This window comes from Phoxinus phoxinus, assembly GCF_949152265.1.
Source record: "Phoxinus phoxinus genome assembly, chromosome: 7".
Lineage (NCBI taxonomy): Eukaryota > Metazoa > Chordata > Actinopteri > Cypriniformes > Leuciscidae > Phoxinus > Phoxinus phoxinus.
In genome coordinates, this window is record NC_136882.1 from 22,641,822 (window position 1) to 22,667,136 (window position 25,315).

Sequence of the window (25,315 nt, forward strand, 5' to 3'; positions counted from 1 at the left end):
AATTACAAATTAAAAATTAAATTATACTTCAACAGACATTTCAAAGAATCCCAACAACCACATCCCCCCCTCCCCCCTTATTTCTTTAGCTAAAAAAGGGAAAAAGGAAAAACAAATAAGATGAATAAAGTGGAATTTTTTTTCCTTTCAGTCAAAAATACAGTGTTTTCACAATATTGTATCAAAAGTTCCCAAATTGTAGATTCTCCTTCATCAGGTAAGTGTAGTATGAAGAGCAATTCACAGCAATCGCTCCAGATACAATAAATGCTCTCTTTACGTAAAATTTGCTCCACTTGTAAGGATCCTTATTTACTAAAATATATCTATATCAAGGAACTATAATACTGTACACTACAGTATGAAATAAATATAATTAGGAAATATAAAATGAGTCACATAAATAAAATGGTAGTTTAAAATAAAAATGAACTTTGTATTGAACAAAACAAAACAAACCAAGATAATACTGACAGATGATCTTAAAAAAATACAGAAAATTGCACAAACAATATGTAAACTAAACAACTGCAGTCTAATACTAATACTGACGTAGGTATTTCAAATGACAAGGTGAAATTTTTCATTTAATACTAAAGCAGGTGCAAAGAGAACACTAGTTGACTTCGCTTTATACTGTACAAGGATGGCACTTGCAGAAAACACAGGTGAAAGGGTTTGCATATAAGGCTTTTCTCGAACGAAAAAAAAAAACACAGGGGTTCTGACGTCACCTCATACAATGAGCCTTCGTCATTACAGTTACCCAGACTCTTTCCATCCACCCCTGGCCAACTTTAAGACTTTGTACGTTTAAGAATCATATAGATATTATTTATTTAAAGTCGCTTCATAAAAAGCCATGGTGAGACGCCAAAACTTGAATGGCTGGTCAGGAAAAGAAAGGTAAAACCAAGGGTATCACAGTAAGTGATAGACGAAATATAACACTTACACACTACTGCGTCTTCAAGCGCAGTATAAGTACATATAGGCAATGCTTTTTACCTAAGTGTTTTTTTGTTCATTTTATATTTGTTTTTTGTTTTTACTTTTTTCTAATACTTTTTTTTTTTCAGAGTGCAATTTCCAGGCTTGTGCTACGACCACAATGAAACACAGGAGTTATATGGAAATCAGCACCACACAGCTTTCTGGCTGAAACCACTGTACATTTTAAAAACCTTTCTTTAAATTTTATTCTGACAATCGTTATCACTTGTATTTTTGCATAATATGGATTCCTTCATGTTCCATCCTAGTTTCTGATGCCTGATTTTGAAGTTCCACTCTTTATTTCAATGAGTGCAAGCCTCAGGCGCACGTTCAGATAACCAAGACGTGGCAGTGTGGTACAAATGTGAATCTGGCTCAAAGTCCCTCCAAAAGGGGCGGAAGAAGGGCACGATGCAAGCTTGAGGGAAAGAGAAAACAAGAAGCTTATTCCGAAATGCAGTAGTTAATCAGCATCCTCATTCTCGCAGTCAGGATTTCTTTTGCTCGCTAATTTCCCCTCTTCCGAGCTCTCGTCCTCTGTCCCTCCCATTACTTTGCTCTCTTTCTCATCTTTTGCTGTCCCTTCAGGGCTCTGAGTTTCAAATCTCCGCCCCTCAACCTCCATTTCCTCTTCCTCCACCAACCCTGTCTCTTGCCTGTCAGTCACTTCCGGATACGCCTCCTCTGCCTCCCTCGCCCGACTCTCAGTGCCGTCTCTCAAGATGGTGTTTTCTCGTGTGATGTCCTCCATCTGGTCCTCTGGATCGGAAAAGCCCAGGGGCCCGAGGCCTTGAAGGTAAGCCCGACGCATTAGGAGCTCCGTGGGCTCCAGAGGTCCGCCATTGTCGTGGCTATCTTGTTTGGCGGCCTCACGCTCCTCCGCTTCCCGTTTGCAGTAGGAATATCGGTGGTTCATGTGCTGCGAGTAAGAGCCGGAGTGGGAAAAGCGCTTGCCACATTTGTCACACTGGTAGGGTTTCTCGCCCGAGTGTAGACGTGAGTGCTCGATGAGGTGGTGCTTGTGTTTGAAGGCTTTTTTGCAAATCTGGCACTGGTGAGGCCGCTTTCCTGCAGAGACACAAAGAGAGAGGAGCCAACAGGTTAGCACAGCATCCATAAAATCCTAAAGCTATAAAAAGCTATTTGAAAATCCTCTCTTTGGAGGATGCACAAACTTGTATCAAATATATTGTTTGCATTACAGTCAAATTTAAGGTAAAACATGACAATTTACTAAGACACATATCCTTGAAGAAACCACACAAATCCCTCCTTCCTAACTTGTACCTCGTGATGAATTCTACACAAATAAACTCTTGTTTGGGATTAGTTTGGGTAAAAAAACTGAAAGAAAAAAAAGTCCTGACTAAAAACCCCTTCGTTTCAAACAGCGACAAACCCCACCCGTTTATTTTAGATGTTACCAAAAACAGTGCAGGGAGGTGAGGGGGAAGCCACAGTCCTGAGGCGCTATTCTGAGGTTGTCTGTGACTGTTATGAACGCAGCCAAGAAGATCAGGTGATTATCACTCCATGCCGCACAAGGTGAAAGTGAGGCAGTCAGCATCCCTGACAGAGTTTATGACATCATGACTTGGGATATGAAAATGCTTAGATAAGACGTACATCTGTCTCGTGATGCCTTGTGTAATACAAACACCAAACACTTCACCTCCCGCACACCTTCCTCTTTCACCAGCTTGGATCACGTCGTCTTTCTTACAGAAACTAGGAAATTAATTGTACTCTAATCAGTGAAGTAGGAGGCACTTGCCATTTGGCATTCAATAATTCCACCAGTAACATACTTGCCATAAAAACCCACACATTTGCCATCAGTTCCAAGCACATGAACAGATGTACTATATTCTTGGCCATGAATAGCCCTGGCATGCCTGCAACACCTTCCATAGCAGCCATACTTGAGATGGTCCCCTTCCCCACCTCCCCTCATCAAGTTCAAAAATAGACGAGACGGCAGATTCCTCTCTATGAATTCCGACCGAAGAATGTAAGTGAGGATGATGCAAACGTGTGAAAGAGAGGAGTTCCCCAGGAGGGTAGGTCACATTGTGGTGTAGAAATGCCACGCACACATCAGGCTTTCACACACCTGGCACACTGTGCCATGTTGGTATGCCAGTAAACCGTATTGACAATGTGTCTATATATCGACTGGTGTTCCAAATGCTCAATTTAAAACCAACGCAAGATTTTTTGTGGTTCAATGAACAAAACGCAAATACGAGATATTGTGTGTGTGTGCATCTGCCATTTAAAGTGGAAATTATTTTTGTAAATTTTAGCTGGATTATAAATATTGTCTGTCACATGCTAAATAATAATAAAAAAATCCCCTTTGAGCCTGTCAAAAGGAAGAAAACTGTTACACCTTTGTCATGGGTTTAAAATGTACAACAAAAGTATGGCAATGGACAGAAAAAAATAGGTATGAAAAAAATAAAGAAGGAAAGGAATGAAAGAAACGAAAAAAAAACACAATGTGATCAAAGGGAATTACTTGGAGGGGGGTGGACGAGGGTAAAAAAAAAAGAGTTGTCTAAATGTGATATACCTGTGTGCTCATATTTGTGTCTTAGGAGGGAACTGGTCTTCTGGAATGTTTTGTCGCACAAGTCACACGCGTACATACCACTTTCAGTCTTCTTAATCTTCTTCCGGGCGAGCAGCGACTCGCTGTCTGTCAGGTCCTCTAGCCCTGACAGATAGTCCCCTGTGCTGTCCAGTAGCTCCCCCTGCAAAAGAAACAGATTTTAGACACTTCACACACAATCCTAACCTGCCACAAATCCTAATCCTAACCTGCCACCTAGGAGACAGCCCCTGCACCATGTTTGATCCCACGTCTGGACAGAGCTTATCTCTGTAACCTATATAAGACCTTTATCGCCTGAAGAGGTCTCAAAAGAGGGACATATGGCTTGATATTAAGAAGACTTTACAAGGGTTCTCTCAGTTTAGTACAGAACGTAGTATGAAATAATGTAGGTAACAGAGTATGGAAATGCTGTAGACAATTATGTTTAGGAAGCAATAACCTTTAATAACATCTATTATTTAATGTATAGACATTTTTATTAGTTTCTTTATTCATTTACTTTAGCCTTTAAATAAATCAAACTTTGGTTAAGATGAAATGCATGATAAAACATTGAATTTTAATGTGCTTTATCACACTTTTTGAAAGGTTTAAAAAAAAAGGAATACACAGGGAATTATTTTTCCCAGAAACAAAACATTCGATTTACCTGGAAGCCTGGTTTCCGCTGGTATTTCCGCCGTTGCTGCATCTCAGCAAAAGTGGCTGCCCCTGCTGCGTAAGTGTAAGCCATAGGTGGTAAGAAACTCATGGGGTCCAACCCTGGGTAAGGCCTGAGTCCCGGGATGCTGGCTTGAGCCGTAGACATAAAAGTAGGTGGAGGGAATGCTCCGTGAGGTGGAAGTGAGGTGTACATGTGCCCACCACCAAAGGGGTTTATACTAAAGATGGGGCTTGAGCTTTTCTCCAGATGATTTTCATTGCCCAAACTATTGGGCCCGTTGAACTCCTTCTTGATGTGGGCCAAATTTAAAGGCTCTGTTCCTGATTCACGAGTAGAGTTGCTAGTGTGGTCAACAGAAAAGCCATTGTGTTTGGATCTCCGTTCTGCCTTGTAAACTTGTTTTGGCAAAGACAAGTCCAGTGGTTCCCCATGGGCATCCTCAGAGACGAGGCTGTTAGGAGTGTACGAACTGCTATGTGAGTGTTTGGATGATGATGATGAGAGATTCAAAGGTGAGGGTGTCTCACCTCTTAAGTGGTCCACAGTGTCAAGTGGCTTTTCATTGGTTTGCCTGATGCCTGTAAACTGATGTGGTTTGGACAACTTGTGCCCTGAATCCCCATTGGTGATAGCTTGGATCTCCCCTGTTGAGTCGCCATATTGACCCAGAGAAATAGGTGACCGGGCAAAAGTGGACTCCCTGCTCAAGCCATGGTTGAGCTCTCCACTTCGATCAAGAGGAGGAGATCTTTTCCTTGAGAAGCTATGGTGAGATTGAGCTTTCCATTGCACAAATGAATCCTTCACAAACTCCTGAGGAAGACCCACTGCCATGGAGATCTTCCTCAATTCCTCTGAGTTGGGCTCAGTGTTCATGGCAAAGTAGGCTTTCAGTACTGTCATGTGATCCTTGTAGAGGTTGACTGGACTGGTGGCATTCCTCTCAAAAGATGAGGAGATCACACCATCATGCTGCTCTGAGCCGATAAGCCCCCTGCGACCGGTTTGTACAGTATCATTAGGTTTGAGGACAGCCTTTATCTCCTCGTTCATCTTGCAGAGATAGCGCTCGTGTTGATGTAATGGAATAGGGCCAGAAAACGTCTCCTTGCAATACTGACAAGAGAATGGTGCGTACTGCGCATCCCTCTCCTGTGCTTTGTCTTCAGATAGAAGATCCATGGTGTGGCTGGGTCTTTCTTTTTTAATATCCACCACTCGCCTTTTAGAGTCTTCTGTTAAACTCTGGAGACATGCTTTGGCTTCATTGACCTTTTCCAGTGTGTAGTCAATGATAGTCTTGGTGGGACTGTTGTGTCCAACGCCAAGGAAGCCTTGCTGGGAGGCCAGTACCCGATTCTGCTCCTCCATCTGGGAGCCTAATTCCTTCATGTATGCTCTAAGCTTAGAGATCTCTTCAGGGTTGCCATCCAATTTCTGTCGGCAAACTGTGTTGTCCACAATCTGAAGAACCTTCTGAACCTCACTCATGTTGTTGATGAACGCTGGATAGCCCAATAGGTGAGAATCCGACCCAATGCCCAGATGTTGCAGGGGGTTCTGAGATGAACTGTGCATCCCTGGAGGACTACGGCCACCACCATTGAGAAAGGCGCCTGACCCACCATATTCTTGTTGAGATGCGATCATAAGACGGTATTCATTGAAGTCCATGGGCTCAGACTTGATGTCTGGGTGGGCAGATGGGTCTTGAAGGCTCATGGACCTGCCATTCTCCAGTTTGTGACGGAGCTGAGCTAAGGCAGGACTGCCAGGGGAAGATGCAGCAGAGTTTGGTGATGAGCCAGGCTTGCTGTTGACTCCATGGCGTACCCGTCCATTAATAGAGATAAGGCCAATGCATTTCTTGCTACTTATGTGGGAGCTGTAGGAGCCAGAGTGGGAGAAGCGCTTCTTGCAGTTGGAGCACTCATATGGCTTCTCACCTTCAAAAAAATCAAAACATGCCTTATTTTTATTATTGCATAAATACAAAAATTAAATTATGTTCCTTTACATATTTTAGACATTTAACTTTTTCACCATTCCATCATTCAACTTAATGATTGATAGGATGATGGGATCATACAATAACAAATAATTATTGCATAATTATATAATTATGGTTTTAAATATTCATCATCTATCTAGACTGTCCAAACCACACTGAATCACCATTAGGCAAATTGAAGACATATGAATAAGATTATATACATTATTGGCATTCTTTTTACAGCACTTATGAAAAGAGGCTCTCAACATTTATTCAATGAAACACTCACCACTGTGAATGCGGAGGTGCTCCTTCAAATGATGCTTGTATTTGAAGGCTTTTCCACACTCTGTGCATTTGAATTTGCGGTTACCAGCCCCTTCGTTTAGCAGTTGAGGCTGCGAGGGAAAGAAAGATTATAGAAATTGATACAGGAAGAAAACAGTCATGATATAGTTCATAGTTTATATAATAATAATTCCTTCTGAAGGTTAAATCTGTAAATAATAATAATACATTTACCTATATTGAGAATCATAGACAAAAAATATGTCAGAATTGTATTTAGGTATGTGTGTCCAAGGATGCTGAAGCAAGTTTTAAGATCTTTTTTTTCTTTCTGCATAATTAAGTTCACAAGATCAATTGGTGGTGACTTTGTACCTTCTCAGTACCTTATCCGTTAAACTACCATCTACATGCTCTAAACATTTATTGTCTAGGTTTAGTTAAAACAGTGTAGGCTGTATCTGTATTCACCATTCAAAGTTAAACGTAGGTGCTCTTCCTCCATTTGAAATTCAAATGTGGGCCCCAGATGCAAAACAAAAACAACAGCGTTCACCCTGCACCCCACACACAGACACAAAAGGTCTGTGAAAAATATGTGGGAGTCCGCGTTTGTTTAATAGTCACTATGTACAGTACTATGCAGAAGTTATTTCTTCAAAAGTTCAGTCATACTCGTGTACATAGGCCAGTTTAAGAGGTGTATTGGGGTGTCCATTTACTGTAGGAGTGTATGCAAATATATATACAGAATGGACATTGAAATGTAATACTAAGCATAGCAAGGTGAAACTAGGAATGAATGTTCAAAGCCTTCAGGAAAATAGCCCTTTAGAGCAAATAAACAAACACTTAAAGTAATTTAAGGATTAGGATACTCTAGATCACCAGGAGAAAAAAAATGCCATCTGGTCATGTTTAATTCAGTCTGGAGAGGTGTACATACGTGTGTGTGTGTGCGTGTGTGTGTGTGTGTGTGTGTGTGTGTGTGTGTGTGTGTGTGTGTGTGTGTGTGTGTGTGTGTGTGTGTGTGTGTGTGTGTGTGTGTGTGTGTGTGTGTGTGTGTGTGTGTGAATCAGCCAGTAAGATGAGAGTGCAAGGCAAGTATTCCAAATTCTTTTTCAACGTGCCCAAGACTGCTTAAGGTTCAGAGTTGAAAGCCTAAATGCGGGATATCCTGTTATAATCCTATCAAACAACCGTAAACCCTTTTACCACATCAAAAACTAACATTTTCCTTCAGTAATAAAGCAATATAGAGTTTCCTCTTCAAAATATTTCCATATCACTGCATTTTTTCACAGCATGCTCATGTTGAGACCGGCCTAAAAGGCAAAATTAACATCAGCTTTCCCTGCATCTTTTGAGTTGACTCCACTCCAACAGCTGATGTGAGAAGTCAGAAGGCCTATAGGACTCAATGTGCTAGAACAGCCCACACATGGCCGGCTGTGGGCGGACACTCAGGGGAGTATGACAGTGCACAGCTGTGGCTCCGGTGTGAAGGATTCAAGTATTAAGGAGCTTCCGGAGGAGCTTTTTCAATGCTGGAGCTATCAACAGGCTAAAACATGTTCTGCTCTGACGTGTACTTAAGTAAATGCTCAGAATGTGAGATGCAGCATCTTTCACAATGAATTTCTATAATAATCCTTAAAAAAAAGGTGGGCCTTGTCTCACCTGATCTCTGGCAGGCTTATGTGTGGCCATATGGCGCTCTAGCTGCGTGCGGTAGGCGAAGGTGTCACTGCACAGGGGACAGGGGAAGCTCTCATCGTTTTTCTCATGTCGGTACTTGATGTGCTCCTTCAGAGAGGTCAGCCGCTTGTAGCCCCGGTCACAGTAGGGGCAGGTCAACAGTTGGGCAAAGGCATCTGGCGTCCTCAGTGCCAGATCTGGGCAAAATTGAAAGGAGCAAACAGAGTGAAGGAGGGGGATTGAAGAAGAAAAAAAATCAGCATATGTAGGACAAACAGTTGCCATATGAGGCCATGGGAGAACGATAGGTAAAGAAATTTGAAACAGCCAATAATTACTTCATTTATTTGTTTATTTTATATTCACTTGGTTTTTTTTTTTACATTTAAGATATGACAAATCTATAAAAAAAAACATTTTTACACTTTGTCCACCCACACTAATTTGCAGATAAAGTCAAATTAAATTAAATTTAATAATAATAATAAAATAGATAGGTATTGTACAAACTTTTAAATACAAATATTTCTTACTGGTTATGAAACAGATTTGTACTTATTTTTTTATTACCAAAAAAATATTTTTTTTTGTCTCTTTGACAATGTGGCCAAAAACAATTTATACTTGCACTTGGTGAGTAGTAAATGTTAGATAATCTTTTTATGTATTGCGTTTTTATATGTATAGTTTAATGCCTACCGTTTTCATTTTCATCTTGTCCGTTGGCCTCTGGTGTTCCCAGTCGTGTACCCTCCTCTGGGTCTTCTGGATAAATGATAACAGTATCCTGCAGGTATTCTGCAATGCTCGCTGCATGTCCCTCACCGTCATCCAGTTTCCTCTTGGCAAAGAAGCTTTCCAGCTCTGAAGAGGCATCAATACCCTTAACTGCACACAGGAAGTGGGGAGAAAAAGCACAAATGAATCCAGTGGTTGATGCTCAGTGTCATTGGAAAGGACCAAGCTGAATATCAGGACACTGGTCCCGCTAAGTGTGATGTAGTGGAGACCAAACCATTAGAAGGCCTTTCAAGGTGGAAGTATTTATTTAAGTTACAACATAATGGCCACTTCAAAGACTAATAGGAGCCAGCTTGATCATCAAGCACTCTTTAAGCATCCTCTTGCATGTTTGAAAATGCTTTAAACATTTCCAGCATTATGGGTAATTGAGTTATATGGCAATTAGGCGTGCTGGGGTAACTGATCTCACTTTGTATTGCTCATCGTATACATAAAATCGGACTCAATAATCTAATTATGGATCATGTGTTACGTGTAATTGCACAGAACAAGATTTTAAACGTGATTTTTGTAAACAATAGGTTTTTGGATGCTTTATGGAGAACAACTAAAAGATACTGACAGGATGAAGACAAGAGTGCCTTATAGAAAAGTAGATTTATAAATAAAAAAAACATGAGGTAATATGGGTAGATAACTAATAAAATGACAGAAGTTATTGCAAATGATACTTTTTCTTCAGATGACTGGACTCTTTGGGTAAGCAAATGAAAATGTTATTGTTTCTTTGGAATCAATTTGAAAGTACATGGACTGAACAAATTCGATTTTGGTCTTAAACTCAATTTGGCTGCAAAATGTGATTTGCCATGCACTCGCGCTCAACTAAAAAATGTTTATTTTCCATCTCCCATGGACACACGAGGAAGCATTATCTCAGATGCTCAAGTGTGTGCCACGCACGAGTTTACGTATGGTCTTAAGAGATGTTACACACTTACATAAAAGGCATTTCATGATGAATATGCTCAAGATTTGATAAAGTATCTTGATTACTAAAAATGGTTGACCTATCTCTCTAAATATAGTTATTTATTGTGTATCTACTGTATGCACGGATATTTGAAAATATTGTGAAGTGATCTCACCTGTACCATTTCCAATTCCATGAAGAGAGACGTCAGGGCTCATGGAGTTGTACTCGGCTTTTCTCTCATCTGTAATAGTGCCATGTAGAAAAGAGAAAACACTTGTTTTAAATGATCATGATAATCACAAACAAAAACAAAATTGTGCATAACCAAATTTTCATTTTAATGAACATATTTAATGTGTGTTTAAGTGTAATTAGATTAGATAAATATGACACAGCAAATGAAAAATAAATCATCCTGATGATAAGAGGACATATTAGGAAGGGATATATCTCAAACGTGTTGACAGAAGCTCAGAGAATGATACACTTCTCTTAAGCGGGGCATAAGAAATCATGTCAAGGTATTTAGGGAGGAGAGGAGGGTGGTCTGAGAGAAGTTTGCTCATATACTGCAGCTATTGTGTTTGTTCCTCCTCCTCCCCCTCATGTGACCTCATACCGGCAGTCACAAGTATCATAAGCTTCCCCCACAAAAGGAGGATATACAGCACCTCTTACACCACATCGCAGGGGGAAAACAAGGGTACTCCAAGACTCCTGACACACACACACCCGCACGCCTCCACGGCATAAGTACTGTTTAATTTCAAAACTGCCTTCCACTTCCTTCCTCATTATCTAAGTATGACAACCGAGAGAGCTCCTGAAAGTCAGCGAATTCTCTCACTTTTCACCACATTTAAGAGATGTCTTTCAAAGCTGTGTTTGAAATCATTGTGAGAGAAACTTCTCAGAGCAATGCTTCTTGAAGGGATGATTTGAGCATCAAAAGCTTTACTTGGATGCGTTTCATTGAACAAAGTTTTATGAAACAAGGCATTTGCTAATAGGGGGCTTGCCTTCACGAAACCCCTTCCTGGTGAAATTGTCTCCTCCTGTGCCGTGCAGATAAAAGTGCAAGGCCTGGAGCCAGCGAAAATATTCTCAGAATTGTGTTTTCCTTTGAGGTACATTGGCTTAAAACTTCTTTGGGAGGGTTAGCGATTAGCAGTATTAGCATGTGGATATTTGAAGGTCATATGAAGGACCGAACGTCATGTGCGGCGCACCGAAAACAGTTTAAGGGAAGCCAATGAGGTATCAGATATTAATTTCGAGTAAATAAGTTTCCTCGAGTGACAAAGTGGCAACTACATTAGAGTCTCAGTTCTGCTTGTGGTAGCTGCAGGCCCCCTGAGGCAATGATTTTAACCACTGCAACACAAGAGAAGTTCCAGATCTCTTTTGGTGCATAATTAAATGATATTTTGTTTCAATTGTCAATTTGACATGGACTTATTATGCTTGTAAATATGCTTGCAAACACTGGAGCTACAGTACCGATATGTGCTGATACTTCTATACAGTGTATAATGCAAGAACTTTACATATTCATGTTCTTCTTGTGTGTGTGTGTTTTTTAAAAGAAATTAATACTTTTATTCAGAAAAGACAAAATCGTTGTTAAAAAGTGACAAAAACCGTTTACAATATAAATGTTGAGCAGATTTTTATTTCAAATAAATGCTGTTCTTTTTAACATTTTATTTATCAAAGAATCCTGAATAAAATGATCACGGTTTCCATAAAAATATTAAGAAGCGCAATTGTTTAAACATTGATAATAATAAGATATGTTTCTTGAGCACCAAATCAGCATGTTATAATGATTTCTGAAGGATCATGTGACACTGACGACTGGAGTGATGGCTGCTGAAAATTAAGCTTTGCCCTCACAGGAATAAATAACATTTTAAAAGAGACTTCTTTCAAAAACATTTTTGAACGGTGGAGTATATTAATTACATATATTCACTCAAATTAAATTCTGATCATATCCTTTTTAATAGGAAAAAAATATTGAAAAAATAATAACTTTTATAAATCAGAAAAATGCTAATTAGAAGCATTTTCACAGGTGGTCTGTTGAACCCCACTGTCTTAGAAAAGCATATAAAGACTTGAGGTGCATCTTCTCAAGGAACCACAGCAAAGAGGAAGATGATTCATGCAGCCTCTGTTAAGATGCTCCATTTACCAGCATCTACCACAGTATTTTTCTTCCAGCTAGTGGACTCATCTCTTCATATTTAATCACTAAGATAAAATAATGCTATGCTACCAGAGGCGTGGCATTCAAATAAACTGACGTTCATTAATCTAGCATATAGTGTGAACATCAACTAAACAAAACACTGTTCAAGCGAATGACACATCCCTGAAGACCCTGTTTAGTTCTGTGACTGTGACACTCTCTGAAGTTAAGTGATGCATATGGTTTAGTCATTAGCTGAGACTGATTGCTGGGGGTCGGGTTTTTTTTCTTTCTTTTTTTATTTTATCAAACCGGGCGACTCGCATGAGTTCTCCCTTCACTCTGTAACTGTCAGCCAGGCCCAGGGAATTGTGGGCCTATTATGTATGTAAATGGCCATCATAATGCTAAAAATTTCATTTAAGGCCTTTAATGAGTCTTCAGCAGGGCAGGCTCCTGCTAAATGATAGCTCTGCGATCCTAATTAAGAGAATTCATCTTTAAAGCCTCACTAGCTTGGGTCTTGTCCGTGATCTTGATCGCTTTCGGTTTTGGGTGGGTGAGTCAAAACGAAGCCAAAAGAAAGGGGTGTGGAGTGATGATCTACTAAAGATTAGGTGTAACCTACTTTGTGACAACAGTAAGAAACCAAAGTAGAAAAGTGAGCTAATAGTCTAAAAGTTGCCATTACATCAAAAATGCCAGACAGCTGCTAGGTGTTGGCCTAGTAAATAAAGCCACTCTGTCCTGGTAATATGAAAACTGCAAGTTTGATAGATAAAACAAATGAACCTCAGCTATGTTTCATATGTTAATACCACAAATCGCTCTAATATTCTCAGCTCTCACTCTTACCTGAACCATTCAGGTCTTCGTGGCGCCAGACATGGGCCCCTGCCCCATCCTGGCTTTCGTTTTCTTCATCCCCCCGGCAGGAGAGCAGGGCATGGGCTACCCGGGGTGAAGCCTCCAGGCTCGGCACACCTGCTGGACTGCCTTCGCCCTCGGAACCCAGCAGTCTGTCCTCCTCATCGGACCCTGAACCCGCATCCACCACGTTTTCATAACTCAGCACTGAGGACAGAAAAGAGTTAATGTGTTACTATGTGAGTTTACCGACATCTCAAAAGAAGTCTGTGCAGTCTTAGTGGTATGGCTATACGATTACAATCTTGGCCTGTTAACCCACTTCTTCACATATGCAATAAGCACACAATAAAGACAGAGTCGCCAGTGAAAATAAATGGAGATGGGGGGGGGATTGATATTGTACTTTTATCAAGTACGTAGCTTGATAAAAAGTAAAAAGCAGGGTTGTCAACATTTTCTGACCCATGGATAATCTAAATAATCTAAAATAAATATGTAAATAGATTGTAAATAAAAACTTGTTTAATAATATATATTACATATTAGAACATTTCCAAAGTCTTGATGTCAAGATAATGGAAGCCTCACAAGACCAGATTGCTTGATACACAACAAAAGAGAGCATGATAAAGCAAACCAAAATCCCACACAACTCTGGGGGTGAGAGGTGATGAGGGTCTAATAAACTATGAAGCTTACATCATGGGAACAACAGTTTAACGTTCAGGTTCATTTGAAGTTCTTTCCTTGCCTAATACAGCATACATCTCCCCAGGCTCTCCGCGCACCTTATCTCAGAGGCACGCTGCCAAAGCAGTGAGAACTAGTGGGAAGTTTCTCTAATGGTTAGATTAAAAAACCCTAATTGCTGATTTCAGGACAATTTTCTCCCTCTTCTGAACACAGAGTTTTAAAAAACAACAAACTTTCCCTTCCATCAGTGCTCTATTTCCCAGTTCGTTGGCGTCAAATGGACTCAACTGGGCTGTGGAACGCTCCATTCCCTCCTCCGTACCTTAACTACCCCTAATCTCTCCCTAGGAGCCCATTCACTTAAAAAAAATGCCAATGATGTCTTTTTTTCACAGGTTCCCATGCAAAAAAGGCTGACCGCTTCCCTTTGCCGGTTCTCGCCAGAGGACGTGAAGATTAGCTGCACGTATCTGATCATAATATGATCTTTGTCTGATCCGTGGGGCTGCATTTGCTCCCCCGGACAACTGCGCAACAGGTGCAAATTAAAAGGGGAACCATCTCGGGTACAAGGGATGGTCGAAATGCACTGACCCGGGCTGAATACCAAAGAGTGGGGTGAGGTGGTATGGCGGGGGTGAGGGGCGTGGGACAAAAAGCTTTCTAACTAAGAGGTGTGACCAGCGGGATTATTTAAGAGCGACTTCAGGCCGAGGGTGAAGACCCCCCCTCCTTGAATGAAAAGGAGAAGGCGAGCAAGAGAAAGCAAAAGAGAGACATAAAGGGAGTGGTTGAAAGTAAGACATGAGAGGCTCTTTGTGTGGTCCGAGTATACCTTGGACGTAAAGCAACTTTATCTTGACTTTTTTTCCTATCCTCTGTTACCTCCTCCCACGTTTCATCCCTTTCACTCAAACCCATATATTTCTTCACCTTTAGCCCAGTAATAAGTGCACTTCACTTTCTTGCCCAGGTACCGTACGAAAGGCAGCACTGAATGTTGGTACCGGAGCTAAAAAGCTGCGGCCAATCATTCAGAGTTTGAATGGTGGGAGTGTTCTGAAGGAAAAGAAAGAAGTGGGAGGACTGGGAAAAGAATCAAGAGGATGAATACAGAGGTCAGAGCTGAATATTAATAATAGTGAACTGCTTAGCGGTTTGACTTTAAGCCCACACAAAACACTAAACTCTTTACATCACATTTTCCTGTTCTTGCTTGTGTTTTTTAACAGCATATGCTAGCCATCTACATTCCTAATGACATAGCTTGAATACTTGAGTGGATGCTTGAGATTTTTTTTTTTTTTTACAGAAAGTCAGTATGGTTTGTTCTGAAAGTATGTTCTAATTTGACTATAATTGCATATTCTCTCATGACACAAATATAAATAGAAAACGCTGAGGTTTGAAAACCATTTTGGAAAAAGGAACAGGCATATTTTGAACTCTGACAAGCAGATACTTTGCCTGTGTGTGTGTGTGTGTGTGTGTGTGTGTGTGTGTGTGTGTGTGTGTGTGTGTGTGTGTGTGTGTGTGTGTGTGTGTGTGTGTGTGTGTGTGTCAGTAATAGAAAAGCAAATGATGGACACTCAAAGCAATCCATCAAACAATTTGCCTCTAAGGTCACATGGGTCTGACAGATGTGAATGAGATATTGTATGCAGCTGTGCACTTGTGTGTGTGGGAGTAAAAAAATAAAATCAAGAGATCACTGTATAAATGTTTTCACCATTGTAATAAGATGTTTGTTTTCATCCATATAACTAGTCACAATAATTTATGTAATTTCTATAAATTTTCGCATTTTCAGGTACCGTAATAAAATGTGAACCTCGTCATCTGCAATAAAATTAAAATTGATTTAAAAAAAATGGAATGAACTCCTGCAGGTTGTAACTTTGATTTGTTCAATTTTCTATTTTTTTATATTATTATTAATATTATCATAATTATTAATATTATTTTGTATATACTAGTAAAACTAAAGTAAGAATAAAAGTATGATTAAAACATATACTTTGTAACTTTATTTTGTATCTACCAATCAAATGCGCTTTCTCCTGTGTAGTCCAGCCCCCATTGTAATACTATTGGCTGCCATTTTAGTGTGTCATTCCGGCAGCTGTCCTGCTGTATAATTCCTGCAGTGAACGGTCCATTGTGCTCACCCTAGAGACAAAGAGGCCACCTCTCTTCTCTCTCGCCCTTACTTCTCCTTTCTCCCCTCCCTCCCTTCTCTCTCTCTCTCTCTCTCTCTCTCTCTCTCTCTCTCTCTCTCTCTCTCTCTCTCTGTGCCATTTCATATTCTCGAACAACCCCACCTATCATTCTGCTAGCTGTCCTTTGAGAATAAGGCATAATGCATTTCAAGATGGTTCTAAAAGTCATCCTTAACAAGAACTCAGTAACAAACTACATTGGCAGAATCTTTTAAATGCTGATGATGGAATTAGCAAACAAACATTTAACATAATTACAGAAACAATACCTTGTGCCTGTCCAGTTTGGACAAACTAAGAGTCCCCGCTAACTGGGAGAGGTTCACACATTCCATAGCCTGGAGTTGTGCAATCACACACACACACACATGTTCTTCTGAGCAGTTTAGCTGTTTAGACAGGTATGTGTGTGCTCTGTCACAATCTCTTACAATCCTCTCATCTCATATGCGGAGTGTGTTCCCAGCGCTCGGGGGAAAGCTGCAGACACACCTGCAAACTCAAAGCCACAATGTCCATTGGAGCCATTTCCCTGTTACGTGGCGAAGGATGATTCAAGCGTTCGATTATTTCAGACAGGAAAGGCTTCTGTAAGAGCGAACGCTCAACAATCACATCCATCTGAACTGAACGACACCTCCGCTGGCTCACACACCTTTTCAACATTCCCTGTTCCCAGGTAATCCGCCTGCTATCCATCTTTTCCCCTTCCTTTAATCTCCTTTCCGTCTGTTCCTAGCGGCCGAAACAGAAAGGTGAGCGCGTATTCCACATCCATATTGAGAATCAGACAGCCTGCCGCAGGTCTTTCCCAGGTGCCTCTCTGCCACGGTAATGAAACCCGGCGGAACAGACGGTGGAAAATAACCACTCTGTTCTCTCTCTCTCTCTCTCTCTCTCTCTCTCTCTCTCTCCTGTGCGGTGCGCATCACCTGAGTGTGCAGTGGGGGAGGGGGCGACTAGGTAAGACTTCAAACACTTGAAAGGAGGTCGCTGCCTAGTGGCTATAGCCTGGAAATGATCCATGTAAATCAAATCAGCCATCTTCCATTCATGCGCAAAAAGGGCCAGGGAGGGCAAACTTTTACCTGTTTCGTGCTTCAAAAACAGCACAGAGGTAAAGAACACACTGAGGCAGCCGTCTGTTCTAAAATGAATGGGAAATAACTGTAACAAGATTTTTTTTTTTAAATGCAAGGGAACTTCCACATTCTGAAAGGGAATGATTTGATTTCACCTGTTGGATATAATAATAAGTTGTATAATGTATCCAATTTTAGGTCTAAAGAATAAAATAGCTTTCAGCAGTCTGTGAAGAACATGAAATTGGTCAACAAGTGCTTGTGTCCTATGCTGCCTTTTGGAAACACATTCCTTTAACAATAAAACAAATATATATATATATATATATATATATATATATATATATATATATATATATATATATATATATATATATATATATATATAAAATACCTGTGCAGTATTTAAAAGGTATATAGCATTAAAAAAAATAACAAAATCTATGCAGGATTTAAGAGTACATTAGCATTAAGAAAAATAAAATAATGCACAGGATTTAAAATAAAATAAAATATATGTATGCTTATATATGCTGAAACTTGTCAATCTCAACACGAGTATGTAAGCATATAAATAGCCATGGAGCAGTTCTGTACAAAACTACACACTTTTCAACAATGAATCCGTGACTCCCACGCAAGGCTGCGAAGGCCTTGAACCTGACAGATAGCGTCTGGATTGAGTCTATTTTTTCTTGTAAGGTTAGCATGCAGATAACTGCTGGTGAAAGTGCTCTTGTTTATGGTGCATGTGATGGGGGGAGAAGGCTCTCCATGTTTGTTTTAAGGCCGGGCAGCCGAAGAGGTCACACTGGTGCTGGGGGAACAAAGGGCCCAGGAAGAGAGGGGCCGCTTTTGTGCTGCGGTGATCCTCAGTGAAAACTCAGCTATGCGTGAACCATTACTGCAAACCTGGAGAGGGTGTATGTGTGTGTGTGTGTGTGTGTGTGTACTGTGGTGGTCTTTGTTTTCCTTGTATTTAAGTATTTCAGTACTTGCCAATATTTGTGAGAGTGAAAAAAAGGAGAGCGAAAAAGACGGCTTGTGCGCGCGCACTTATCTAGTGTGCACCCATCAGTAAATGGGTGGCGGTGCTCCACAGACCCTGCCGTGAAGCGGCAACAGTAGCCTGGCCCTAATTGAATTAAACTCCCATTTGTCTACTATAGGACCCAACGCAACAGGCAAGAAGGAGAGAAGGGGAAGAGAGGAAGCGAGAGAAAGAGAGAGAGAGAGCTCTCTGAGGCTTGCTCATGCCGCCAGACGGCCCACCTTTCCCCCTTCCTCCCCCACGCAGACCCACCATCTGTGCCCACCCCATGCACATGTTACCCCTCTCTCTCTCGACAACTGTTCTGGGCCTCTACCAGCCTCAGAGTGCCTGTGTGTGTATGTGTGTGTGTAAGATCGTAGGGCTGGAGACACACAATAGCTCACTGGGCTACCCTGAGGAGGAGAAAAGACAGGAGGAGAGGAGAACACAATATGCTGCACAGAGGAAGATAAAGAAGTCAACCTCTATCTCAGACGAACTATCAGTCAGGTTGCACTCTGGGAGAAAAGAACAACCACAAAAAGCCCAAACCGCCTCAGGGCGAGAGAGCTGAAAAGAGACGACGCAAATTACACACACTAACAAAACCTGCAATTTTAGGTTTTCTTTCCTTTGAGCACAACGTCTTTGTACCGTGATACCCTACCATAAAATCGGCAGGTGAGGGTTTAGAAGCACGGGCAGATGAATTTGTTGGCCGAGTTCGGAGTCTATCAATTTTTTTTGGAAGTTAATATGGGTCAATTAATATGCAAATCTCCCGGCAGATGCTCTGTGGCTCTCAGCATGCGATTGGCCCGTCGGTCACTAGCTGTTCAAACAGTTTCACGAGCAAAACAACACCAGGTTCCCTCTCGGAGAGAAACCAACGAGACACTTTACATAATTTTTTGTTACATAAGCAATGTTTTTGTACTTTTTAGAGAGGTACAATTAATTCTGCTTCTCAAGTAAGAATGCAAAGTACTCAAACAACAACCACCATACTTGGGTTTTTTTTTTTTTTTTAAAGGTAGTTGACTCAAAACTGAAAATTCTTTTATTATTTACTCACCCTCATGACATTCCAAACCTGTATGACTCTTCTGTGGAACACAAAAGAAGATATTTTGAAGAATGTTGGTAACCAAACAACAGTTTTAGTTACCAATGGGGGAAAAAACTAAGACATTACCCAAAATATCTTTTACGTTCCACAGAAAAAATAAAGACAGTTTTGAACTGGCACGAGGGAGCATAAATGATGACAGAATTTTCATTTTTGGGTGAACTACCACTTTAAAGCACATATTTATGGTGTGAATACAATTATATCTCCTCATATGCCATCAATATAACTCCTATTGCACTGCCTGAAACAGCGTCCAACTTCTCCACTTCAGGAAAATTGATTGCAGGCTTTTCATTACTTTTATTTAAGGCTGATTTCACGGAACACAATGATCTTTCCCTAATACCTGTTTACTATCAGACAAAAGGCGAAACTAAAAGGAAACAGCTTGTGTTCTACTAAGACTCCTCAGTGGCATTGCCAGAGGTGCTTGTTGGGTTTCTGAAAGCTAACAGGTCCAGATGGAGCAAAAAAATAAGACCTCAAAGGGGGGCTTTAAATGAAGGCTCCAGACCAGCAGACAGGTTGCTAATGAAATATTCATGTAAGGAGTGGCTCTATCTATCTATCCATCCATCCATCCTGCCCACAACCTTCCCACACTTCCTTCTTCTGCCCTCCACCATTTTATGGTGTGCTTCATTTGAGAGGAAAAAAGAAAACAAGCACTCTTTCACTGGCACCACAAAGACGAACTCAATCTCTACCTTATCATAAGAAACCCTCAGAGAATTTAGCGATGCATTGTTTGATTTCAAGCCTTCTTCTCAAAAACTTCTCCTTTTTGGACGTTCTTCAGTGTGTCTTGGCAAGTGTTCACAGCATATGACCGCTAATTGTACTTTCACAAGTGCTGCGCAAAAGCGTTCGTTTATAACAATTCCCTAAAAATCCCTCACATTCTCGGAGTTGGTTGGTGCTTCAATTATGGATAGAGAGTTGTACGTTTGATTCAGAGAGAATAATTCAAGCCTAGAGGTGCAGCCGCATTTACATTGTTCAGAAATTTTTCACGAGTGAAATCCAGTCATTTCAATACGAATCAACGCGATCAGGAATTTTGTGTGAAGGTGAAAGATTTCCCCTCGGGTTAAAGTTAGTTGTGTTGATAGACAGAACGCTGCTTGGTTTGAAACTGACTTCTGTGTGAGCTGTGCTTCATTCTCTACACTATTGACAATTTTTTTTGCACCTCAAAAATCCAGCTGAGATTGGTGTCTTGCTCTTGCAAGGCACGGCCATGCATTACCGTGCCATTTCACACACCTCTAGCTCAGCTGAATGCGATTTTCCTCCCTATATCTCTCCATATACATGGGCCGCTCGGGGCAAAGATGGCTTTGTCAAACACACATGCATGCTGGATGGAAGCTGCGCTCTCCTGTGTTCGGCAGGCCCAGGATCAGCTGGGGTGGTATTAAACATGCACAAGGTTGCCTGTGAACAACTGTCAGCGCATCTGCTGCGTTGTTCTTCAGCCTCTCTCTCTCCATCACTCCCACAGCCCCATCAATAACACTCTACTGCAAACAGCTCCTGGCTACTGCCGCGAGCGTGTGTGTACATGCGCCTTGTGTGCTGTGTGTGCCAAAACACGAGTGAATAACACAGATTATGCCCGCATCCAGTTGTGTGTATGTCCATTTACAGCAGCCTAAACTTGTTTCGTGTGTGTGTGTGTGTGTGTGTGTGTGTGTGTGTGTGTGTGTGTGTGTGTGTGTGTGTGTGTGTGTGTGTGTGTGTGTGTGTGTGTGCAAGAATCTGCTCTCGATATCATAATGAAATAAAGAGCCTGCTTTAAGCACATGCAAATTCAAAAGCGCGTAATCAGGGCAAAATTAATTTTGCTGTTGCTGATTAGAGACATTAATTAATCTGTGTGAGGTGCGGGCCTAATCTGAAGTTGAATTACACCTCCTGTAAGATTAATTAGGACAGGAAAATAACATACGGCGCTGCCAGTGCAGATTACAGTAAGCCTTATTCCTTTGACTTGAAAAAGAGCCGGGCAAAACCTGAATCACCATGCGTCTCGCCGCTTAAGTACTTTGTTGACGATTGTGGGAGCCGTATTCTCAACTAGTTAACAGTTAGCAGGGATTTCAAAAGTATTTAATTTATAAAGGTTTTTGAATTTGGGTTGTGGCTGATATGTAAGGTCGCAGTGCTTATTTCACGTTTTAAGATACTTTCGAAATGGATTCAAATGGATCGTTTGACCCTGCAGAAACGTGACACTGGGAAGATCATTTGTGGAAAGTGCATGTCTGTGTTCGGCTGCCAACATGTTTATGGGTGTGTGCGACCTGAGGTGTTCGGAGAGCTCATGTGCATGGATCTGTGGTGTGGACTGTTGAGACCACAGCAAAACCTAACCAGTTGCCAGCTGGCAGTGTAGGTGGGAGCCTTTTAAAGAGGTCAGTGTGTGTGAGTGTGCGTGAGTGAATGGGGACAGTCCACATCCAATGAGAAATAGAGCCCCCTTGGTCCAGGACCTTCAATCAGAGTAGCTCTTTCTGATGTTAATGAGGGAGTAAAACACATCTGTTCAGCACCCCCTCCCGTACACACATCCTAGCACATACACACTTGTGTGAGGAGTTTGGTCACCTGAATAGTTTCCCCAGCAGGTAGCACACAAGGGAACGATTCGGCCCTTTATGTGGTCATTCTCTGACAAAGGTCAGATGACCCAAGGGATGCACCAGGGACCCATATTTGGCCCTTCTGTATTGTCATTCTGAATTGTTATAGAGGCAAGAACAGAATGAATGAACAACAATGCTGACAATAGTGCTGATCAGTGACTCGTATTGGCTTGAGCATTTATAGAATTGCACCGAAGTAATTTATATACATAAAAAGAAATACTGGCTGATGTACTGATATAGGCAAAAAAATACATATTAAAATATAAAAGAATATTTTGATATTTACATGCATATATTTAAAATATCTAATTAATATAAAAATCTAAATGTATTTATATATAAATTAAATAATTTAATAAACTATTAAAAAATCGAAACATTCTAAATCTAATCGGTTTGTGTGTCTATGTGTGTGTGTAAACAAAAACAACTTTTATATACTTATATGGAGATTTTTACATAAATAAATTCATAATTAAAAATATTTCAAATAAATATTACATTATTTTAGAGAAAAAAAATCTGTTTAAAATGATTTATAAAACACCAACATTATTTTGCAAATTGGGTAACATGCAAAGGATGAATATCTCTGGTTTTCTGGGAGGAGGTGCTGGATTAGGAGCACATCAAAGAGTGTGAAAGTGAGCTACTTTGATGATGTTTACAGTAACACACCTGGGGTAACGCAAGGTGCTAATTAGCTCAAGTGGATAATTAGAATGCCGATTACAGGAATCAAAAGGTACTGCAGAGCTTAAAGCTACAGCCTCCCTCTGTAACCACTCCTTTGGGTAAGCTCTCTCTCTCTCTCACACACACATACACACACACACACACGCACGCACACGAGCATACATACAAATAGTCCAGGGGGAAGCCATAAACATCTCCTTGGCTCAGGCGATTATAAGACAGGCTTAGAGTGGAGAACCAGTAAATATTGAGGGGGCCATTGTTCCCTTCACTTCCTCTGTTCAGCGATGAGGATTCGTCTTTCTCCTTGATGACACCTCCAGGGAGCACACGCGGATCATATTATCGTCTAAAACGGAAGTCGTATTCATTCCGTCGACTGTGTTAAGGCTCTCAGAAGCCACATCATTCGTAATGCTGAGGACCGCAGGGCTTTCACAGAACAGGAAAGACCCATGTTAACTCCTGAGCAGTCAGGGTTTGCCGCTTTGTTAGGGAATCATCTATGATTTAACGCAGGGAGTGGCAAAGCGTTAGCCGAGGCCATTTACAAACAGGCTGAATTATTGGCGTTAGAGTTACTGTACCCTGGACAGTCACTTCAAGAACGTTTGCAGCTCAATGTTGCTTGATTTGTGACTAAATCCCTCATGATAATGGCCATCAGGAGGAACCACCAAAGCAAATGAGTGTGCTATAAAATATTAATCACATTATTGCAATTATATTTACTGCAATAGTCTAGAAAAGTTAGTTTCTCATGTTATCGGATGGTCACTCATTTTACGTTATATGAATATCACCATAAAACTCTGTTTGTTAAAAATGGCATCAGGTAGTTTGTGTTGAAACCTACAGACTAAAAGAGACCATATAAATGCCCTATAAGACTGGGTTTCTTATTTCACACCCCAATGTTTATTGTTTTTTCATTCGCCACAACTCTACTGTATAATTATCCATATTATGTTCATAAACTTTCAACGCTGGCTCTGTTATTGTTGATTTTAGCTGTTGGGTAATACAACGGTGCCTCTAAAAAATGCAATACAGCTCAAACCTTTCAGTTAAAAATGGCTAAACAAATACATCAATAAATAACACAATCTTTGCATGGTCACCTCAAAAGAAAAGCTGATTTCTGACCTTCTCCCAGAGTTCCATGGAAACCAGAGCTAGACAGTGGCCAAAAATACATGTTTTCTTAAAATACAAAAGCCTGTGAAACTGTCTGTTTTGGGGAGTTTTGACTTCAACAGGTGCCAAGAAAAACCTCCACGGTCTCAAAACCTGTTATTTAAACAAGGGTGAAGGACCGTAGGTCACATTCTCCCATATACGGCTTCTCGTTTTCTGAGCTCGTATAAGGCAGTTAACTGTTTGAGCTCCGTTTAAATAATATTTCATTATAAATGAAAGATAAAAAATGTAATCACTTCCTTTTTTCTTCTTTTTAACATCTCTCAAGTATGAGCTGATAAATAGAACATTTGCACGTTAAACCACAACTCTCTTTGGTACACGGAATGTCACAGTGACTTAGTGACAACAACAAAAAAACTATTGCTGCTTTGTTTGTCACGTGTTCACTAACACAAGCTCTTTTCTGCCCTTGTGCTGCTCTTATCAGTCATGAGGGGGATAAGGTGTGACCTGGTAAGGGTGGCAAGTTCCACTTTCAGAGGTGTGATCACTGGGGCCCAGCAATTGAGCCAGAGGCGCGTATAGAAGGAACTTAATCAGCCTTTAGCACCTTGAGATGGGTGCTGAGCAGACGTTAACCGAAATGGCAGTTGCACCTTTTACACGCGGACTACAATTTTTGTAGTGTCAATTTTCAATTATTTCCAACTCGTTGGCGAATTAACTGTCATTCAAAAAGATACAAATAAATAAACAAATGAATTTCTCTTGTTTGTTTATATACATATATTTAATGTGTATGTCCTACATAATTACCTCTCGTTGATACTGTGAACTCAGCCCTGAAACAATCTTAGCAGCGTTATTTAGGTTTCTTGGCGTAAACAACCTGGTGAGATTGTGAGTCACTGTAAGCTTCATTTGAACTCAGATAGAGTATCACAAAGCATGTGATATACAGGCCGCTGATGTGCGCTACCGTGCCTTCACACACACAGCTACACACATATTTTCCTTGGGTCCTCTGCCTGTTTACCAAATATTTTGTGTTACCATGGATCGCACAGAGAAAGAAGCGAACATCTGACCGAGAGGCCGTGTCACTTGATTGAGCTCAACTTCCTTTCAAATGAAGAAGAGAATCTATAGTTGATAGACAAAGTTGTTATATCAGAATGTCATGCCACTGGGATTTACTTTTTCTGTACCAAAACCCTTTTTCTAAACATACACAATATTAATTAAAACAAACTGTAATATGAACTGTGCTGTCACTTACAAACTGCATGCCTTAGTGCTACTACATACACTACAGTTTGTTGTTTACTTTTTTAAGAAATTAATACTTTTATTCAGCAAGGTCTAATGAAATTGATCAAAAGTGACTTTTACATGTTTTTTGCTTTCTATTCTTCAAATAATCCTGAAAACCAATTATCACGGCTTCAACAAAAATATTAAAAAGCACAACTGTTTTTAACAGTGATAATAATAATAATAAATGTTTCTTGAGCAGCAAATAAGCATGGATTATTATCAGGATTATTGAAGGATCATGTGACACTGAAGACTGGAGTAACGGCTCCTAAAAATTCAGCTTACCCATCACAGGAATACATTACA

The 25,315-nt window shown here is 40.6% G+C and overlaps 1 protein-coding gene across 7 annotated transcripts in view; it reads right to left on the reverse strand.

The window, feature by feature from the left end:
* Window positions 1-414: 414 nt before the first annotated feature.
* zeb2a (zinc finger E-box binding homeobox 2a) overlaps window positions 415-25,315 on the reverse strand; it is a 67,723-nt gene continuing 42,822 nt past the window's right edge. For 3 of the 7 annotated variants that reach the window (XM_079619873.1, XM_079619875.1, XM_079619874.1), the window contains 8 exons: window positions 13,029-13,247; window positions 10,152-10,220; window positions 8,959-9,147; window positions 8,242-8,456; window positions 6,563-6,671; window positions 4,266-6,226; window positions 3,650-3,752; window positions 415-2,064 (listed from right to left, as the gene is read on the reverse strand). In XM_079619873.1, the coding sequence (XP_079475999.1) occupies window positions 1,460-2,064; window positions 3,650-3,752; window positions 4,266-6,226; window positions 6,563-6,671; window positions 8,242-8,456; window positions 8,959-9,147; window positions 10,152-10,220; window positions 13,029-13,247 (3,470 nt within the window). In that variant the 3' untranslated portion in view covers window positions 415-1,459. Of the gene's footprint in view, window positions 2,065-3,571; window positions 3,753-4,265; window positions 6,227-6,562; window positions 6,672-8,241; window positions 8,457-8,958; window positions 9,148-10,151; window positions 10,221-13,028; window positions 13,248-16,224; window positions 16,645-25,315 lie in introns of those variants that run through there. The other 4 variants (XM_079619870.1, XM_079619872.1, XM_079619871.1 and 1 more) reach the window with 2 other exon arrangements.